This window comes from Lipophrys pholis (genome assembly GCF_963383615.2).
Source record: "Lipophrys pholis genome assembly, chromosome: 15".
Lineage (NCBI taxonomy): Eukaryota > Metazoa > Chordata > Actinopteri > Blenniiformes > Blenniidae > Lipophrys > Lipophrys pholis.
Window position 1 is genome coordinate 13,136,883 of NC_137642.1, and position 20,963 is coordinate 13,157,845.

Below are 20,963 nucleotides of genomic sequence, written 5' to 3' on the forward strand. Positions count from 1 at the left end.
GTTTTTGTTTGTACCAAAAGATTTAATGTCATATAAAGGAATTCCTGCGACGAAATCGCACATGTGATATGATTGTGAAAGTGTTTTGGGAGAATAACTATTTTGTTGACCAATAAGTCTAAAATATGCTCAAAGCATACCAGAGACTTACCAATAAAGGAACATGTGTTGTTAGGCTTTAGAATTCAATATCATGTCATTCATCCAAATTTTCATTAGAAGGGAGTGTTCCAGCCCTCCTATAATACCCACCATATTCTTCAACCTGGAGTGCACGTTTTGCCCTCAAAACAAAAAACAAATGTAGGGGTGGGGCAAGAATATAATCTATTTAAAGGTTTGAGTACATCTAAAAATATGGGAAACTTTCCAAGCCAGTCTTCGTGTGATTGTCATCGAATCCAACATGTAATATTCAACTAAAAACTATAGCAGACGTTATCTAACATGAAATAAAACAGTAGTTTTTGGTCTGTGGTGTAATTGCAGCAGGCAGTTGGAGTGCGCCCAAAACGTCTCTTTTCAAAGCTTTCATGTGCTCCCTCTACCTCATTTAAAAAGTTGGCTCAATAGCCAACAGGACATTTACCCAAAACCAAGTCTTTGATGCAGAATAATCATTAAATGCTCATTAGACAGAAACATTTAGTTCATGAATAATGCATTTGCCCAGTGGCAAACCCAGACCACCCTGCATCATGTCATGTAATAGTGGCCAATTTTACTCTTTCCCCTTGCCCACATTAGCTCAGACAATTTCCACCATTCCTGCAGAGAAGCAAAGACTTATTGTTTTCAGAAACGTGCCCAAATTCTGGCATGTAGCCTATTGTGCAAATCAGCAAATACTGTTTTACAAACTCCATGTTGACATCATTGACAATAATGTGAGATGTATTGCTTGCTTGCAACTACTATTCATTCCAGTCCACTTTTTAAGGGGTTAAAACAAAAACAAAACACATATTTAAACAGTATCAAGACTCAAATCTTCCTTTTTTAATTTTTACATTATGTAAACGTGAGCATTTAAAATGTGAGTGTCCAAATCAGTTACCAGTATTCTGCATAATACCACCATAACTAAATGAGTGCTGTTCGACATTTCTCTTCGACACTCTAAATCACCCAATGGAGAATTTCCCTAAAAAGAAAAACGGAATTAGATGCGTGCGTGCGTGCGTGTGCGCACGCCCGCCCGCGCGCACGCCTTTAAGTCAATGCGCCACGCTCCAGTGCGCTTTCTGAAGGGGATAAGTGGGAGTGTGAGAGGAGAGAGGCGACAGTGCGGAGGAAGGCTCAGCCAGATAACTAACTCGACACCAACAAAACCAAAAGGGCTTCGTCTCTGAGGTCCGCTGCACCTGCTGCTGCAACTTGCTGCCTCTCGGCACCAACGTCCTCCACCATGACATCCTCCGGGTGAGTCCACGGACACCTATACTCACTCACTTTACTGTTTGTTTTTTTTAATTGATGATCCTCGATTTTACTCCACGGTGTCATTATTTCACATAGGAAGATAGTCGTTGTTGATTGGCATCGAATCATCCTCCAACTCCAAACCAAATCCCAACATGTTTCTGCTACTGATGGGAAAAACCCCAAAATGTCACGTTATGTACGAGTCTTACTGCTGTTCATAGATTATCAAGAAAACGTATTGAACTTATGGTACGCATCGAGGAGGCAGTTTGACTCCGCGGCAGATGTGGAGACAAAAGGAGTAACCGAGTGAAAAACTGAGACAAAGGACGTAAGAAATCATTTGGGCTCGAAACCGGCAGCGCCTGTTCCGCAGTGGGTCCTGTAATACCACCAGGAAAAAAAACCCAAACATAACAATTTCACTGATTATTTTTCAGAACAGCAACACAATTCTGCGCAACTGAAAATCCAAATCACCAACGAAACCCCAGATCATGTATACTTCACACAGTCCGAATATGTAACTACATTTTAAAATATGGAACCTATTAGTTTCTTTTTTCGTTTGTTTCAGATGGAATCTGATAATGATACCGTAATTTTGCCGTGAATTCCCTTATCTATATTTCACTGCAAACTGTTTCACACACATTCCATCTCCCTCTAATAACGTTGAAATCTGATGTGTTCTGTAACAGTTTAACGATGGATCACACCTTCCTGCCTCGGTCTTTTTGGACCAGTGACAGTAAAATCCTCCAGCATCCAGCGGATCTCTACACCAGCGTGGTCGTTACGCGCAGCATCCCTGCGGGCACGTGCTTTGGACCATGTGTGCTCCAAAACACTTTCTACGACACCATTGCCTTCATAGCGCAGAAATCCTGTGACAAGCGAGCGAAATCCTACGTGTTCAGAGTGAGTTGGAAAATTTTGTAGATTTTCTTTTGTTCTTCTTTAAATTTCGACCTATATTTTTTGCATCTATGGATTATAACGCTCAATAGAGATCATTTTAAAACCAGTATCTCTGATTTCCTTTATCATTCCTTATCTTATGTGACTTATGTATCTTATGTTTACGTTCATGTGAGATGAATGAATCGTCAATGAAACGTCAATATGATTTTAAAATTTTCAAACTGACACCTGCAAACACACTTATGATAGATTAAAAATAACGCTTGGATCGTTTCATCATGTAAGCACAAGTTTGTAAGAAACCCAGGAGTTGTCTCAGAGTCAAATTTCCGTGTCTTCCGTCAACAGGTCGACCCTGAGGCGATGCGTAATTCTGCCTGGGTGCTGTCCTGGTTGCGGCTGGTCCAGGCGGCGCGCAGCAGAGAGGAGCAGAACACCGAGGCCTTTCTGAAAGCGGGTCAGTTGTATGTGAGGACCACCCGAGACATCCAGGAGGAGGAAGAGCTGCTTGTGTGGTACGACCAGGAGCTGTCCCACCTCTTGGGCTTTACAGGCAGGACCAAAGGATCAAAGCAAGGTGAGAAAAGGTCATTTGGTGTCATTTGTTATTCCACTACAAATGTCGATTTATTCACAGATTGTCACCTCCTAAAAATGTATTATTATCTTCTTTCAGAACTCAAATGCGCACGATGTCACCAGATATTCAGAAATGAGTATCCTTTCCTGGCCCACTGCCGATTCCTGTGTCCTCAAGTCAAGACTGACACCTGGAACAGCGAGATTTACGAGCACAAGCATGTGGAAGTAAAGAAGCAGCGCCGAGTGACAGATTTCCACAACATCGCAAGGGATTTGGAGCACAAAAAATCTGGCTGCAACGAGGACGCGGAGATTTCACCCAAGAGGAGAAAATATGAGGAAACCCTTCATCCCAAATGGCGAAAAACAGTTCTTTTGGAGAAGACGAACATTTCAAATGATGATAACATTACGCAGCTGAATAAAGGCTACGATCAGTCAACAGGAGAGACGTCTTCGTCTGAGGACAAACTAAAACCTGACCAGATCAAATCGGATAAAATTGGACACAAGAATGATGAAACTTCCCTGGCTGGAGAAACCAAGAGCATTTTTACGCATGACAGAGAGACGAAGGCACGATCGGAAAGAGAGGAAAGCTCAGGAGTGCATTCAAGCGGTAACAGCGCCTTTTCTCTGGTCCTCCCCTTCAACCAGGGAGAGCAGAAAAGCGCATTTTGTAAACCGAGTAAAAGAACTTCTCCCGGTGACCAACACGCGCATCTCAGCAACGCTTCAACAGCCCCCTCTAGCCGCCTGGAGGAGATGAGTGATGTGTTCACCTCCAGGACTGTAATGGGATACAACAATCTGATCGCGTCCAACATCCTGAGCGGTGAGCTGCAGTCTGTACCCTCCCCGGTTGCAATGAATAATGCTTTCCATTACGCGCCGGAGCACTGGTCCAGAAACTTTGGCGCTCAGCTGCAAACCGCATCTTCCCTCACGATCCTTCCGCCTACTTTCACTTCCTTCGGCGTGTCGGTGCAGAACTGGTGCGCCAAATGCAACCTGTCTTTTCGCATGACCTCAGACCTGGTTTTCCACATGCGCTCTCACCACAAAAAGGAGTTTGCGGCGGAGTCTCAGGTGAGGAGAAGGAAAGAGGACAAACTCACCTGCCCCATCTGCCATGAATACTTTCGAGAGCGACATCACCTGTCCAGACACATGACGTCTCATAACTGAAACAATAATGGACTAAAAGCTATATTTATTTCCTAATGGTGCTCGTATTTAACAAGCGTTGACTCCTGATTCACACCGAGACTTTGGTGTAGGCCGTAACATTGAATGTAGGTATCTGTAACATAGCATATCGGACACAAGCGACCACCTCAACCTGTCCATTAGGTGTCGCTAGAGATACATGCAAACTGATGCCACTGCAGTCAGACGCCTGTCCTCTGAGCTCTGTATGTTTGGTTGATGATTATTTTGTGCCTTAAGGAACGCCGGAGGGAAGACAGACTGTGAGCTCGTGACTGTGTGCGTAAATATCCGAAAGGAATCCTCGTATTTATCAGCTTTTCTCTGCTCTGATTTGTTCCAGCGGATATGAACTGACTGTGTTTGCACATATGTTTGGAAGTCTAAAGTTATAAAACTGAAACAAACGTCTTGGGTATTTCTTTTCCTCCATCAGCCTGCTTTTAATTAGTGGATTTAGGTCCAACAGGTGGCGACTGAGACCAACTTTTGTTCTCTCATTAGTTGATTCTTTGTGTTTAGACTATCCCAAGTGATATCAGGATGTTGGTAATTTATTGGGGAAAAAATAAATTGTTGCACCACACAATAGGAGGAAATAAACACGTTGTTTCCCTCAGACCATTCAACTTTTTTTTTTTTTTCTTTTTTTTTTTAATCTTTTAAGCGCAATTAACATGTAACATCCCAGTTTACACAGTTCAAACAACTGGCTGTCACTGTGGTTAAAATATTAGGGAACATATTTAAAATCATAAAAATAGATTATAATGACCATTTAACAAATGTAACATTATATGACAATACATTGGCAGTGATAAATAATAAAAGTCATAAAATTCTATAAAATGGGTTTTGTCTGCGTTAAGAAGCCTAGTGGCAAATCAAATGAGGGACTTGGAGTGACAAGTTGTGATTTGGTTCATGTAAGGTCTGTCTGAAAGCATGAGGCAGATTTTAGAAGAGACAAACTGATATGTTTTCTTTTGATTTCTTTTAATTGTCAACTATTTTCCCAAAAGGGAACTCAAGTCCATCTGCTGAAGTCCAATGATCTTTGAGAACACCTTTACGATATTATTGGGACTATTTTTCCTTTCACTGGCATCTCCTTGAGCAAGCAGGTAAAATTAGGAGTTTAAAGGTTTTAAACAAAAGTAAAACAAAGTTACATAAAATTGTGTTATATAAATGAGCCCGGTGAATTCTTTGTTGACAATTGGATTTGTGTGGACATTAATCTTTAGTCAGGGATTAAACACAGTGCTGCTATGATACTCATAACATCTGCAATTTTAATGTTTTCATTATTGCTAATGGATAACTTTGCTTTCCTATGAATTAGCTTTCCTAAAACAGATGATCAACTCATATGTTTTTCACAGATTAAGATGTAAAATGTTATTTTTGCAATATTCTATCAACTCCTTCATATCACAGTGAAACAATATTTGAACACTTTATAAACAAATAATAATAATTAAAGTAAAATTTTCAAGATGCCTCTCATAAATGACTTCACGTTATCTCAAAGGTTTATATTGACTTTACACAAGTTCACAAAGTGTAATTTTATGTTTCTCTATCAGTCATGGGCAGCTTAAGGTTAGATTGTGGACGGATGGACATAAATAGCTCTCTCAGTTACAGCTCAGTGAGACAAAACGAGGGCATAAAGTTCACAGCACAGTCAAATTATTGCTCACATTGACAACGCTCACTGAGTTATTAATATTCACATTTGAATAGAACACAGTCTAATGTACCAGTTTTCTTGCTCTATAAATGGATCAGACCATTAGTTGGAGCCTTCTGGGAGTTCAGTAATATCTCAGTTAGAGTTTAACACATTTGCTTTGTTTGTGGTGGTGATCAACTGGAAAGCGTATGTTTGATAACTCCGTGGGTGGCTCAGTTGGTACACTGGGTTGCACAATATACTACCAACAATACCAATATTGGTGTTTGAACGCCACATCGTGCTCTATCTATATGTCAGATGGGGCTCGGATTCTCTCCTCGGGACACTGAACCTGAAGTGGCGTTGCAATGACTAACAGTGTAAAAGGAACTCCAATTAACTACGACTGAAACTTCCAAGAAGATGCAACTACTGCATACAAAACCTCTCACAAAATATTTGCATTTTAGAACAGCACTTACCTTAAGGTTGCAAAAGGACACTTACCAATGCTAATATGGACTAACTGGCTGAATAAAGTTTAAAGTTTTTAAGAAAAAAAAGGCTTTCAAAGAAAATATCCATGGTCTACTTGATTGAATTTGTGGTTAAGCAATACAGTGTCACTCTATTAATACCCTCTCGTAGTGAACAGAACCATTATTTTCCTAAGTTCAGTCACCATGTGAGGAAAGAGCTTTTTCAGGCCAGACAAAAAGCCTCTGTTGTCTAATAATGGCAGTATTGCTCCCCTTTAATTGAACAGCCATCATATGGAAAAACAAATATTGTTCTTGGTTCTCTGCTTGCCTCGTTTCGTTCAGGCTTTTGAGCACGCCGGGCTCTGAACGTGAGCCGAGACTACTGTGGTTTTCTCAACTGGAATTGACCATTGTAAGTACTCTCCTGTGACTGTGATTGTGCTTGACATGGGGTTCACGTTCTAATAGAGCCCTGTAAGTCAGGATAAAAGGGGATCGGTTTGGAAACGACAAAAAAAATTGTGTTTTTTTTCCCCCTCTACAGTTCAGTCAGCCAATTTGAAATTCTGAGATCTATTGAGGTAAACATTATTCATTCCAATTACAGTCATCGTCATCATTCAAATGCAGGTCAAACACTGGAAATGGTAAATTCCTAAAACAGTAAAGAGTTGCTGAACATTTTCATTCATTTAGATGTTAAGAATGGAGTAAACTACCAACATATTTGGTAATAAAAAATCTCTGTCCCTCCTTACTTATTTTTTCCTGTCCAGCAACTTTTGATCATTTCATCATTACATGTTATAAAACAGCAGTTGGAGGAACAAAATCAGTGATGTTAGTATAGCGTTAGTGTATATAGTACATTTTATCTCAGTAATAATAATCAAATAAAATGTGTATATTCCTCTATTGACTCAGAACTAAACTATTCACTCTGTTTCGAAGTATTTGTTTTTCTCAAGTTTGAATCAAATTAAATTATATCCAACTTGATTTTCACTTATAAACTAAACAATTCACTAACAGATTGCCAATAGGTCTTTGCAAACTAATCTGAAGGTATGAGAATATGTAAATTACAAAAGCCATGTGCTTTAATAAGATAGATTTAAATCAAGTCTCAACCAGTGAATGGCAGATTCCCGTAATAGAAAAGTCTTTTTTTTTTTTTTTGCCTTTTTTCCCTTTAACATTTGATTTCTTCAATGAAAAAACTAACAAAAACATTGTAGAGTATCCTTTGATTCAAAGCTACAAGACAATACAACATAACATTTAGCACAGGGCAAGTACTTTTATTAATTACTGTACATTTTATGAAGACAGTCGTGATACAATTGTTCTTTAGAAATACTACTTGACTGTGGGTCATGCACAAAGCATGCACCCATGCCTCAAGACTAGCAGCATTATTTTCATCTGCAATTAACAGTATGAGTGTTCAGTCTTTTGTTCCTTTTGTCAAAGAAATAACTAAATGTCTGTCTTTGAGACTATGTTAATGTCCAGTTGTGGCAAACTTCAAAGCATTCTGCTGTTGTGAACAGATGTGGTACTCTGTGCCAACATTTCAAGGCTCAAGGCAAAGAAAAAAAAAAAACCCCACAGAGTAATGGGCTGATAATCAAACGGTTCCCTCTGTCATTTCACTGTCAGTTTGACACAGTGTTTAGGGACCACATGGGTCACTTTCCTCCCTCAGTGGACTTAAAACGGTTGAGATCATCTGTCTGAGACCATATGGTTTTTTTGTTGTTGTTTTCTTTAAAGTTACTGAGGAGAAACCCCTCTTACAGAAATATTCTGCTTTTGAACTAGATGACACTTAGATAGAAAGGAGGAAGTGCGCCATGTTTTGAAGTTGGAGTGGATGACGTCCTAATAGGTGCAAGCCTGCTTCCTCCATCAACCATTAATCCACCGCACTGCATCCGTTGCACGATCTGGTGGACAACGACTTCTGAGCCTTTAGCGTCAGGTAATAACGGGTTCAAGGGGCCTTCGGGGGATGTTGGTTATCTTTGAGTGGAACCTTCCTGCTTTTATACAAAGCTATTTTGGAAAAGCCATCTAGTTTTAGGCTTGATTTGAAAGAAAAATTTCACCTCAAGAATTTTATATTATATGCAGTAATGTCCACGAATAACCCAATGTGTAAAACAATAATATTCCAGCAAGGGAGTTGGATTAAATTACATTTTTATTCTAACTTATAGAAGACTAACTTTTCATAATTTAAACAATACAGATGTACAAAACAGTGTCATCTAAAATATAGTAATACATTATCTAGCAACAATAACAAATTAATTTTAACCAAGTCTCACTTTCGAAATAAAAAAATAATTCTGGTTTAATTATATCAATCTTGACATAAGGGAGTTGGCGGGTACAAAATGGATTCCAGATGCTCTCTACGCTTCATTGGATACTTCCTTTTTAACATATGAAGAGCAAGAATGCACAATAACCTTCTCATCTTGCAAACATTTCTACACTGCATATATGTACAATGCACAAAGAACAGCTGGACACTCTATGTTAAAATGTTTCATAATCTCCCTGCTGTGTAAGCTGCCCGATGACACATTGATACAGTCTTTTATTTATAGCCTTTGTATCCAAAGAACACGAGAACAAAAACTCACTGTGAGCTGTTTGAAAAACAAGTACATTCTGTGATATAAAGGAAAAGGTCCCTTATATGCTCCTGTTCATAAAATCCTCAATGTTATTTCAAACACAGAGTAAAAACTACTGGGCCTCTCAGACATGTGGAGCTCTGACTTTACATGTGTGACTCTGTTCTTTTTGCTAACACAGATGCCAGACAATGCCTCTCTTCAGGTCTACTGCCGCGGGACAGAAGAGATGGAAGTGATTTCTCTACAGCCTATGTTCCTTCAGGAAAAACGATGGCCAAAGTGACTTTGTTTCTCAGGATCTGGAAACCACTTTACAGAGGTATGGTTCTGTCTCCATTAGTCCTGTTTCTTTTTTTCCTTTTTTCTCCCTATCGACAGGAGCAAGACTGGACGGACATGTTGGGGTAAATCTTGAGCACTGGGTTCCTGGATTCATCCTGGTACAGCACTGCCAGAGGACTCATACTTTCCGGGACGCAGCAGGGCTCTGGAACTCCAGGGATGATCCCGACGGCTCGGACTATGCTCTGGATCGTGGCATGGTTCGAGGGTCTCATGACCTGAGAGCATTTGAGAGAAGAACAAAACGTATGAATGGGAAAATCAATAGAATGAATGAACATCAAACGCTATTCTTCACCACTGATAACAGGAAGATTAAAAAGATAGAGATCAATTCAGATGTTTGAGCTCGTACCTTGGGCATGGGAAATCCGCATGTGCCAGCACAATAATAGGCATCAAAGGCCTTGGGTTCAATGACCCACTCACTCCAGCCAATATCAGCAAAATCCACCCGGAGGTTCCTCCTGGAGCACCCTCTGTGCTGGGCGCTGCTCCACTGCCGCCTCCTGGCCTTACGCATTGTTTGTTCATCAAAACTCAGAACAGGTGACTGGATGTTATCACTCCCCTTGTGCTTTTTTCCTTCCTTTCCCTCGTGTATCCACTCATATTTTCGTCTGTCACTGAGAGCTATTGTACGAGCGTCTTTGAGTTTTTTCACAGTTGATTCATCAGTTTTGACCCCCTGTGGTGTTCTTTCTCCTCCTTTGAGAGTGTGAGACTCATGTACTCCTCTACCTTGTTCCACAACTTCTTCTTCCTGACTTTTTCTTTTCTTTTCCTTCTTTTCTGATTTAGGTTTGGGCTTAAGTGCCAGGTACCAAGTGCTCTCCCACAGGTCCTCTTTCCTGTATCCACTGGGCTTGTACTCAACCTCAGGCAGCTCATTGTTCTGGATGGGGTGAAGGAGTAGGTTTGCTTCTCTTCTCACGCGTCCTTTCAACTCCGGCGAGGAGTTTGGTTTGTCTAGGAGCTGGGAAGACTGAGAGGAATGTGAGGGCTCTGTTCCTTCGTTGAGAGGGTCATATCTCTGAAGGCTTGGAGCTACACTGTTGGGCTCTGACAAGGCTTGGTCATTAGCATATAGTAAGAGATATGGCGTGTTGCCAACAGACAGGGTCTCCTCTGGTTTGTACGGGTATTGCTGCCCAAAATCCATTTCAACTGACACCAGCAGGTGACCCCTGTCCCGTGCCTCCTTTATGACCTGGGTCACATCTTTCATCTGCCACACCCCTCTCCTGTGGAGGTGGAAGGTCACATTGCCTAGAAATGACCCCATTGACCCAGGTCCGACCTCTGACCCAGAAGAGACAGAGCGGAGGATCAAGCTGATGGACGGTGAAGGGTGGACGGCAGCAGAACGACAGGATGGGCTCTTGAAGCGTCTGCAGAACCAGGATTTCTGATGTGGATGTTTGTCAAGCAGGAAGTGGAATGTGGCCGAGAGGACGACCTCTGAGTCCTGGAGGGTGGTAAGGTTGAGTCGGTACATCATCCTGTGGTCAGCGGAGTCTGCAGAGACAATAAATAAGGCCGTCAGTGTCAGTCAGGCAGGTGGACAACATTGCACTGAACTCTCGTGAAGTCATGTGTTATGGAATCTGAATTTTCATGCATGTGGAAACAATTCTGCACTTTTGTATCTCACAGGTGCTTCTATGTTGTTGTTTTTAAAGAGACAAATTAGCTGAAATGAGTGAGCGATTATCTGATTGTTTTTCTGACTTTCAGACTAAATATTTGCAGTGATTAGAAGGTTTCAGCCTAACAATGGTATCCAGGAACTGACCCTTCTTTGAACTCAGGTATTTAAGCTCTTGGTAACAGACTTCTCAGTAATTTGGGGCGGAAAAGTACCATTAGGAATGAACAACAATGCAATAAAAATGAACTCATAGTTAGGTAAAAGCACAGTGTTGCAACAAAAACATTAATTTGTGGTGCATATCTGCAAAACCTGGGGAGATTAAACACATTTCATTTGCAGATTTACATGTGCTGTGTGTCTGGTGATATTGTGGGTAGGTTTCCTGAAGGCGCCCTGAAGACGACCCAAAGTCTGGATGTGGCTGGCAGGGCTGGGGGGCTTGGGGGGCTGAGGGGTGGGACAGAGAGCTACATATTCATGATGAACATTAACTCCAACAGCAGAGTTATTGTTCATTGTATAAGAGTTCAGCGGAAGTATGGAGCGACTCAAGAGATATACATTACCTTGGATTCAGTCTGCATATGGAAATGCTTACCTCAGTTTCTCTTAAAGCTTCTCCTTAATCCTAATACAGCCACAACTGTCTGCCCAGACATCAAGACGTAATCAACTGTTTTAACAGGTCTTACATTGTTGTGAAAACTCTCTTACATCTCTCCTTGGATTACAGCAAGCCTCTGTAGTAAAAATACACACGTGTTATGATATGCTATCTGAGAGCTATGCAGGGTATAAATGTCTGTGAGTTGTGTTCGTAAAAACAGCATCAGACAGAGAGGAACGACTGTGCTTTAAGCCCCCTTGACTCCAGGACGTGGAGTCATGACTGGTGTTCTGCAGAAACAACAGGAACTCAGGAGCCAGCGACAGCGACCCTTCGCAGTGCACAAACAGCCACTAAAGGTTTCACTGTACTTTTTTTTTTTTTTACTGGAAGAGAATCCATTTGCATTCTTTCATGTATGACTGGGGTCCAACTGTGTGACTACAGTGGCTCAAAATCATTTATGAGACAAAATAGTCCCACCTATTTATAGCATCTGGTTGAGACAATTGAGTGATGAACTTTTAATAACTGAACTGTCTGAAGAAGATCAGAGGAACTATGTGACTGCATTATTATTATTATTATTATTATTATTATTATTATTATTATTATTATTATTATTATTATTATTATTATTATTATTATTATTATTATTATTATTATTATTATTATGTCACCGGTGCACAGATTGTTCACCTAGTAGATATAAATGGATGCATTCAAGACTTTTACAGCAACAACTCGACATTGTTGGCAGATTGATGAGTGTATTCACACACCTTGGCTGCTTCTGAAACTCCTGACAGTGTTTCCCTCTTTAAGACGACCCTCCTTGTTGTATTTTTCGTACAATCTGTGGATGTGCTGGTAAATCGCGTCCTGGTCCAGGTCCTCTGAGAAGGGATGCGACGCGGAGCGGGTGAGACTGCTGTCCGCTGTCACTATCCAGAACGACGCAGCGGCCAGGAAACTGTGCAACATCAGCAGTAACAGGTGCGAGGAAATCATAGTCTGTCCTGCCATTGAAGTGAGTTGGAAGATAATCCGAGAGGAAGAAAATGTCCAATGATGCGCCAGAAGACGAAACAAAGTACAGAAGTGCGTGCGCTCTTCTCTCAGTTTGTCCTTCGCGCTCGTCTCGCTGTCGCTCCCCTCGCTCTCTCTCTCTCTCTCTCTCTCTCTCTCTCTCTCTCCCTCTCTCTCTCTCTCTCTCTCTCTCTCTCTCTCTCTCTCTCTCTCTCTCTCTCTCTCTCTCTGTGTCTGTCAGAATGAAGGGGACCGGGATGCTGAGAGGGTTAGTCCGGGCAACTGTTGAGCTGCTACTTTTACACTTGCGTCTGTGTGAGCGCCAGAGGCTTGAGGGGGTTATACAGGAGTTCAGAGAGGCGCTGACGTATACTGCTGTTATCCAACGAGGTCTCTCTGCAGAGCGCACAGCCAGAAGTGGAGGTCTTGACGCTGCTGCCCCCCCCCCCCCCCCCCCCCCCCTCTTTCCTTCCTTCTCCAGTGATGGTGTGGTTGATGATGATATCTTCCTTGTAATTTGTGCATCAGTCGAATAAGACCGCTCCAGGCACTGTGTTCAAGAGACTTTGAAGTGATTTGTTCAGACAAAGTCTCTGTTCAAACTCCATAAACTGCTTTTTTTTTTTTTTTTTTTTTTTTTTTTTAACTTTGCAGGCAAAGTAATTCTTCCTCAAAATTTCCAGCTCACCACATTATTTCCAGTAACTGCTTTTGACATGGTCTCAGTCACACATAATTAGCATAGAAACACCTAAAATAATAGTCCGACCAACCACCCAAGGGCTATTGTTAGGACCGGGACCCACATTTTATAGTGTGCGTGTGTGTGTGTGTGTGTGTGTGTGTGTGTGTGTGTGTGTGTGTGTGTGTGTGTGTGTGTGTGTGTGTGTGTGTGTGTGTGTGTGTGCTTTTTGGAGTGTGTGTATGAGTGAGAGAGAGAGAGAAAGAGTGAGTGAGTTCTGGAGTGAATGTCTGAGCTGATGAGACCCATTTGAAGGACTCACTGTGATTTCATTCATGGCAAACAGAACATGACCTCTGCTGAGACTATGGGTTTCATACTATGGCCAGTTTTGGTCTCTGGTGTGTATGTATTTTTGAATGTGTGTGTGTGTGTGTGTGTGTGTGTGTGTGCATACAAGTTATTTCCAGTGTGTGTCTCTGGTGTCTGGAGTTCTGTACCAACAATGCTTGTTTTGTGGAAGTGGTGGTCTCCAGCAGAGAGGCTGTAACTAGCTGGGCCTCTCGGGTCACTCTCCACCACCACGACACACACACACACACACGCACGCACGCACGCACGCACGCACGCACGCACGCACACACACTCGTGCACACACACATACACACAGTCACTTGTGCACATGTATGCACGCATGTATAGACAGCTACTTACTACCATTCTGGCCCCTGAGGGCCCCACAGGATACTCCTTTTCACTGTGATTCACACAAGCGACAGGTCTTAAATCTTTACTTTTCTCAAGTTGTAATTGAAAATGATCGTGTGTGTCAGACAGTTGCAGAACAATATGAAGGACGTATGCAACGTATACAATTTATTTGCCATTTCCCCGTACTATGTTGAATTTTCACCCAGTAAAATAACAAATGTCTCTGCACTGGTTACTGGAATGGATTAAAGTTTGTTTACCGGTTGGTAAAGTCTCATGTTTAATGAAAATATCGATGGAGATTTAGTGGGAAAGTTTACTTTGTAAAATAAAGTCCCCTGCTGTCACACAATAAAAATATACCATTGTTTCTATGGAAGCAGCAACATTTGGAAAACAGTGAACTCTTGTCCTCTGTCATTAACAAGGTATTAAACATCCCTTGTCATTAGAACAACATGTTTCTCGTTGCAGTCGTCTGACGTAATATGGATAGAAGTAAGGAACTCTTCACATTTTGCTCAGACTGAAAAGCCTGAGTCATTATCTCTTCTACAAAGTAAAAGAGCAAAGGAGTTCATGTCAAAACAACCCATAATATTGAATAGCCATAACACCTGCAACAGAGGGAGGGAACATTAAAGTGATAACTGAAACCAGGGTATTAGGGTCAACATAAATAGTGGGAAGAGACAGATTAATACAAGTTGGAGCGTGAGAAGACAACATGAAATAGCTTTGACCTGTGACCCTGAATATGTAGGGCAGTGTGAGATTAATATTGGGCATTATATACAATAACGCCCCTCTTTCCATCATGACTACGCAGACATCAGCACCACCGTGGCGACATTTCATAAAATAAAGTACATAGAGGCAGATGAATCACCGGCAATAAAATAATATGTTAGTATTTCTATCTGAAGCATGGACATATATGAAGTGACAAGTTAAAGTACATTGTACTCACAATACTGTTAAAGCTTTAAAGACACATGAGGTAATTGTTTGGACTCAACTGAAAAAATAAAATCGGACATTCTGATTTGAATCATTACTGTCATGTCAGATGTGGAGCTGTGACTTTTAATTGTGGACATACACGACAGGAGCCAAGGTGTCTAGGTGAGAAGCACATTTCCCATTGCATTGCTTGAAGAATTATTTTCTTATGTAGTTCTTGAGAGATTGGCGTTGTTACACTGATCCTTCCAGCAGCACTGAACTGTGCAGCCTGTTGTATCTGACTACTCAGGCTGTGTTACAGGGCCACAGTGTGTTATAGTTTGTTCAGCATGGAGGTCCCCTCGCAGGTCTGTCCAAACCAAACAAGAGTTGTGCTCCACTCACTGTGGGGGTGCGCAGGAGTGTGAGGAATTAACATGCTGTGTGTGTGTGTGTGTGTGTGTGTGTGTGTGTGTGTGTGTGTGTGTGTGTGTGTGTGTGTGTGTGTGTGTGTGTGTGTGTGTGTGTGTGTGTGTGTGTGTGTGTGTGTGTGTGTGTGTGTGTGTGTGTGTCACTGGTGGCTTTGGAAATACTCCTAGTTTAACACCTTTGCATGATGTTGGGTGAGACTTTGCGTGTCTACAACATCGTGGTGGGCGCCTGATAGTTTTTTTTTGTGGGTAGACACAGACATTTCGGGATGGATCAGTCATCCTCCAGTAACTGATGTGCAAGAAGAACAGAGCAGAACATCCTAAGTAGGACGGACTAGCTGGAAATGTCTTGTGCTCATAAAATTGTAGAGGAGGTGGTGTAAGTCAAACGCTTCCATGCTGTGTTATTTATACCATTGGAATGGCATTGATCTTCTCTCTTGGAAAGAAACCAAATACCAAATAGGTCTCATTGTAAAATGTCTACAATGTCTTTAAGTCTGGTGGTATCTAGCCATGCAGGTTTTGGTTTTGTTTGGCCAGCATTGGATAATTTAGTTCCACGCTCTGATCAAAACAAAAGCCCATTCAACAGAGTTGGAAGCAGGAATCTCAATGGCAACGAGTGAAACCAAAACCATTAGTTCAGTTAAACAGAGCATGTTTCCCTTGACAGAACGCCGATGAGATTTTTCCATTGGTTTTTGGATACCCCCACAAACTCTGTGACAAATAAAAGTTAACGATTCTTATATCGTTGTATCAGCAGGATAATCTTTACAAATGTTCTGTAGTTTTAAGATTTTATTATCTAATGGCAAGATCTAGAGCTTATGACAACAATACTCCATCCATCATGTTTCCATCCATAGTTAGCCGGGATTGGATCCTGTAAAAAGGTTAAAGTGGTATTTCACTTTGCTATTTCAACAGCAGATAATCTGGGCACAAAGTGTGAAATGTACCCCCAATGCGCTTGACGGCAAAGAATTTTAAGACCAATACATCCACTCTGCACAAATAATAAGTCTACTTGCTATTTGTGCAGAGTGGACTCCACAAGTGAAAACTAGAAATGACCTGTGCATTACATTACACCTGATGTGACACATAGCCTTTTAAACCTTAGAATCACCTTGAAAATGTTATCAACTGATTATAGAATGATAATGAATATAATAATTTCCATGTATATAAGTGTAAACACATTTAGCCTGTACAGGACATAATGTATTGTAATGTCATTACTTGTTTGCAACAGTGTGTGTGAAAGAATAGCAGGAATCATACTATTAATATTATTTTGAATAGTAGAGTAAAATGTGAATGTTTTATGAGCCTGTGTTAAGCCACAGAAACTTTCTCAAGCATCTATCAGGGGAACTCTAAATGTGTAACTGAAACCTTATTTCCGGGTTTTCAGACTCAGTCCTGTGACACTTTGTACCATTAGTGTTAATAGAGAAAATATGTTCTTGTCAATGTTTATCTGTGGCAGAGAAGTCCTCACTTCTGCTGTCAGACTGATGCCAGGACACTGGTGAAAAAAAAAAGAAAGTCCAGTAAGACACAGACTGTCTGCAACTAGAATAACTGACTGGATTTGGACTTTGTCACCTTACAGAAGACACAAGTTGAAGGGTTAAGATGAGAAGAAAAAAAAACTCCACCATGTATGAATGTCATCCACTCTGCTTTAGTACACATGTGAGAAAGAGCAGAGGTGTGTGCGTGTATGTGTGTGTGTGTGTGTGTGTGTGTGTGTGTGTGTGTGTGTGTGCGTGTGTGTGTGTGTGTGTGTGTGTGTGTGTGTGTGTGTGTGTGTGTGTCCATGGAGACTGTAGTTATGCTGGGGGGGGGGGGGGGGGGGGGGGGGGGTAACTCTGTGACCCATTCACATGGTTAATAAAACATTCATAGAAGCAGAGGAATGTTATGGTTTTTGTGTGTGTGTGCATGCATGTGCAGGCAATCATGTGTGTGTGTGTGCGTATGTCTCCTTGTGTCTGTGATGTTGGGCCTCCTGCAGTGACCCCACGGAGTGCACCATTCTGTCTGCAAACAAAGGGCCGGCTGTTTCTCCCCGCTTCAACTGTGGACTGCTCCAACACCGCCGACCGTTCGCCGCCGAGCTAACCAAATATTTCCCTTTCTGCTCTGAATTTGTCTCAATAAATACATTTGTGTTTTGGGGTTTTCTTTCTCCTCTGGCTCTTTGCTTTTGATAGAACGCTCCTGGACTCACAGGTGGCCTTGTAATAGTCTGAAAGGGGGCGTCTTGGTTTACCCGTGGATAAAAACCAGTGGACAGCTCTTGACTTCTCACGATTTCACCTAATGTGACGTATTGACTTTTGTGCAGAAAAATGAACCCATGGTACACCAACTCTCTTTGGGAATATTGGTTCATGCCTAATTGGCATCTGACTGATTCTGATTCACTTTGGCTCATTTCTGTCCTCCCAGCCTGTGGCGAGGTATAGGCACAATTATTGTGTGAAGCAGCTCACAGTAGTTTCCCTGACAGCGACTCAAACCACTTGACAGGAGGGTTGATCAGTGATTAAGAAAAATAAATGGAAGTATGTGTGTGCGTGTTTCTACTTGTCCTTCTGTACTAGCGGGGACATCAGTCTGACCAATGGGAAAAGAAACATTACTGATTCCCTGTAAACCTCAACTTTTATGTTGCGTGTGAGGCACATCTGTACTGTTAGCATAAAAACATAGGATTTATTTTCCATTGCTGTAACAATTATTGCAAGTTATTGCATATTCACTCATATACAACAGTCTCCAGTTAGTGACAGAGCTAAGCAAGCAGCTCGGTGCTCATACATTGAAGTAACTGAGTGTCCAGTGTTTGTTGAGAATGCCAAATATTCTCGTGAGCGTGTGATTTGAACTGTGACTAGTGGTGTTGTGTTTACTCTGACGCCCATGATATTCATTACAGACTGCGCTGTGTGCTGCTACTTCCTGAACACGTCCCATAGGTCCGTGACCTTCACCTCTACAGGCTGCCCTGAAACCCCATTGGGCTGCAGCCAGGATGGAGGAAATTGCGCTGTGAGATTGATTGGCTAAATCCTTTAATTATTAGGATTTCACAACGGGGCCTGAGTGACTTTGGTAGATGACCGTGTCAAACAGAAACGTGAATGTTGAGCCTTTGTGGCGGACTGCACTGTTTTTCTTAGCTTGTTCCAAAATTCAAGTGAAAAGTAAGGTTTAATTTGAGGAGTGGGAATTGCTGCAGGTTTAATAATATTGACAGAAAACAGAGCCGTAACACAAGGGAATTAGCTTGAGTATTTAAACTGTAAAACAAATCAAAGGGTGCATATTTGTCACTTCCTCTTCACTTCACATTTTGTGTTATTTTTTTTTTTTTTTGAGTTCTTAGATGTGAAGAATGGAGGATCTGTGTTTCTTCTATGGGATGTGATAATCTTGCACACTCATGCACGCTGATGTTTTACCAGAGCGTGATATGCCCACACACATTCAGTACAGCGTCCTGCTGAGATTTACATGTGGTTTGTTTCTGTTGGGCTGACTTTTGCCCAGTGGTCTCAAGGTCCGTTGGAAAAAAAAAAGTTTGTTATTCCAGAGCTGTGTCTCTGAAGAAAGTAGATATGTAATACAGAGTGGGGCTTGATGGATCTGTCAGATCGACCTATGGACTAATTTGCTCCTGTCTCCATCATTCAGTAAGTCGGTGTATGATATTTCCCAATAAATGTACGCTCCATGCAGAGTAATAATGGCAATATCTAGTTCCCATTAGTGGGGGTTCAGACCTCCTGATGTGCTCAGGGCTCTAATTGAACATGACCGCTGCTCCAGTGATGTCATGATGGCGGGTTTTTCAGGAAGTAAAAAAAAATGATAGTGGTAACTGACTGATTGCTGACAGTCAAGAAAGCTGACAAAAAAAAAAAGAAACCTTTATGTTTTTCTGTTCCGAATTCGTGTTGATTGAGTTTGATATTTCATGATCTTGGCAATTGTCGACACAAGGACAAAGACTTCATCCACGGGGATCTATTGCCTCTGGAGGTATTACCGGCAGGGCAACCCACAGACTAAATATACAGTGAGAGAGCGAGTGAGTCTTGAGCACATTGTCAGTCTTTTGAAAGCCTGCTGTAAGGTCAAAGCCAGAGCAGCAGTGTCCAATCTCACAGGAACGCTGATTCAATTAATATCAGTAAAGGCCTTTTGTTGATAACTTCCTGGTTTTAGACAAAGTGAACCTTCAGGTCTCAATCCTTTATTGGCTCGTCAGATTAGAGGACAGACGGAAGCAGTTTTAATTTAACCAGGGGAACTTACATCCCTCGTGTACTATGGAGAATACCAAGGCATTCTCGGAAATGTGCACATAGAGAGCTGCGGTTTTGCATGGAGGCTGTAAAATAAATGAGTCACATTTACGTAATGTGTTGTGGGCAATATAGGGTATATTGTTCCCCTTAAAAGCCTTGAGGTCAATGTCTTTTACCATTTCAGAATAAAGATATTGTGAAATCCATTGCACTTTTGCAGTACAATGAGCTTGAATAGGTCTTTAGACAGTCTGAAGGAAAACATGAGTTAAATCTGCTTCTGGCGACTCACTCATACATGTGTCAGCATTTCTGTCTCAGTATTCTACGTAACTTTCCATTTCCCTGCTTGCCTATTAAGTTTTTTTTCACTTTTCCTGATTTTACCTGGCATACTTGTCACTTTTTTTGACCTGACTTTTACTTTTTTCTGTGTCATTCTGACTTGCCCTTTGAGTCTGGTTATGTTTGTGTATGTCTGCATGTGGTCGCACAATAACATAAACCTCGGTGATTGATTGCTGCTGGGTGAAGCTCAGCGTTTGGTTTATGAACAGGAAATGCTGAAAGGGTTGTGTTATCTGATATGTTCACCAGTAATGTGATTGCAGCTGAGTGGCCATGAGTTGGAAAGCATCACATTTTATAGAATAAAACTCTGGCTGCTTAAGTTTTATAGATTTGACAACTGGAAGATTAAAATGAACAATGTCGAATTTCATGTTGCTTTACTTTTATGGTTCAGTGCTTCATGATCAATGATGCCTGTTCATCTTATCACAGCCCTGAAATATAAATATTATTTATGAATGGTTTGGGATGTGGCGGACACGAGCTGTTAACATTGAGTCGCCATGTAAACTGAAACCTCAGTCTTGGTTCAGCCTTTCTGATTCACAAGGCATTTTTCTGAAATGAATGGACTTCCCCTTATGACATGGAGGGAGCAGCAGGGAAGTGGTGTCAGATGTTTTAAGGTTTGTGTGGATACTCTGAATGTGTTCATGGGCATTTGTGTCTGTATGCTTATATTGCGCTCGGGCCTGCTTCCAAGGCTCCGGCAATGAACCATGAGGTCTTTACATTGTGTCTGTTATGTAGATTCTTATTCCACCAAAGACCGACGTAAAGGCAATACAAGTTTTCTGAAGTAGTGAAAGTGAATTTTAAAAAAGCACAGGTTGTGAAATAGTGTTAAACGCATGTGAGAAACATTTATACCTATTGTTTCTATTCTTTAAGTGGGAGTTCATCCTTTTTTAAATCATACAATG

General features: G+C 41.4%; 2 protein-coding genes across 2 annotated transcripts; one reads left to right on the plus strand and one right to left on the minus strand.

Moving 5' to 3' along the window:
• The first annotated feature begins 1,274 nt into the window (after positions 1-1,274).
• On the plus strand, positions 1,275-4,760 carry znf488 (zinc finger protein 488). Its single transcript, XM_080481169.1, has 4 exons — positions 1,275-1,422; positions 2,127-2,346; positions 2,698-2,926; positions 3,026-4,760. Exons 1-4 carry the CDS (start codon positions 1,409-1,411, stop codon positions 4,117-4,119), a joined length of 1,557 nt encoding a protein of 518 aa, XP_080337295.1. The 5' UTR covers positions 1,275-1,408; the 3' UTR covers positions 4,120-4,760.
• Positions 4,761-7,586: 2,826 nt separating this feature from the next.
• On the minus strand, positions 7,587-12,907 carry gdf10a (growth differentiation factor 10a). The gene is made up of 3 exons (XM_080482300.1): positions 12,340-12,907; positions 9,652-10,814; positions 7,587-9,514 (listed from the first exon to the last, which is right to left on the minus strand). Exons 1-3 carry the CDS (start codon positions 12,581-12,583, stop codon positions 9,323-9,325), a joined length of 1,599 nt encoding a protein of 532 aa, XP_080338426.1. The 5' UTR covers positions 12,584-12,907; the 3' UTR covers positions 7,587-9,322.
• Between the last annotated feature and the right edge of the window lie 8,056 nt (positions 12,908-20,963).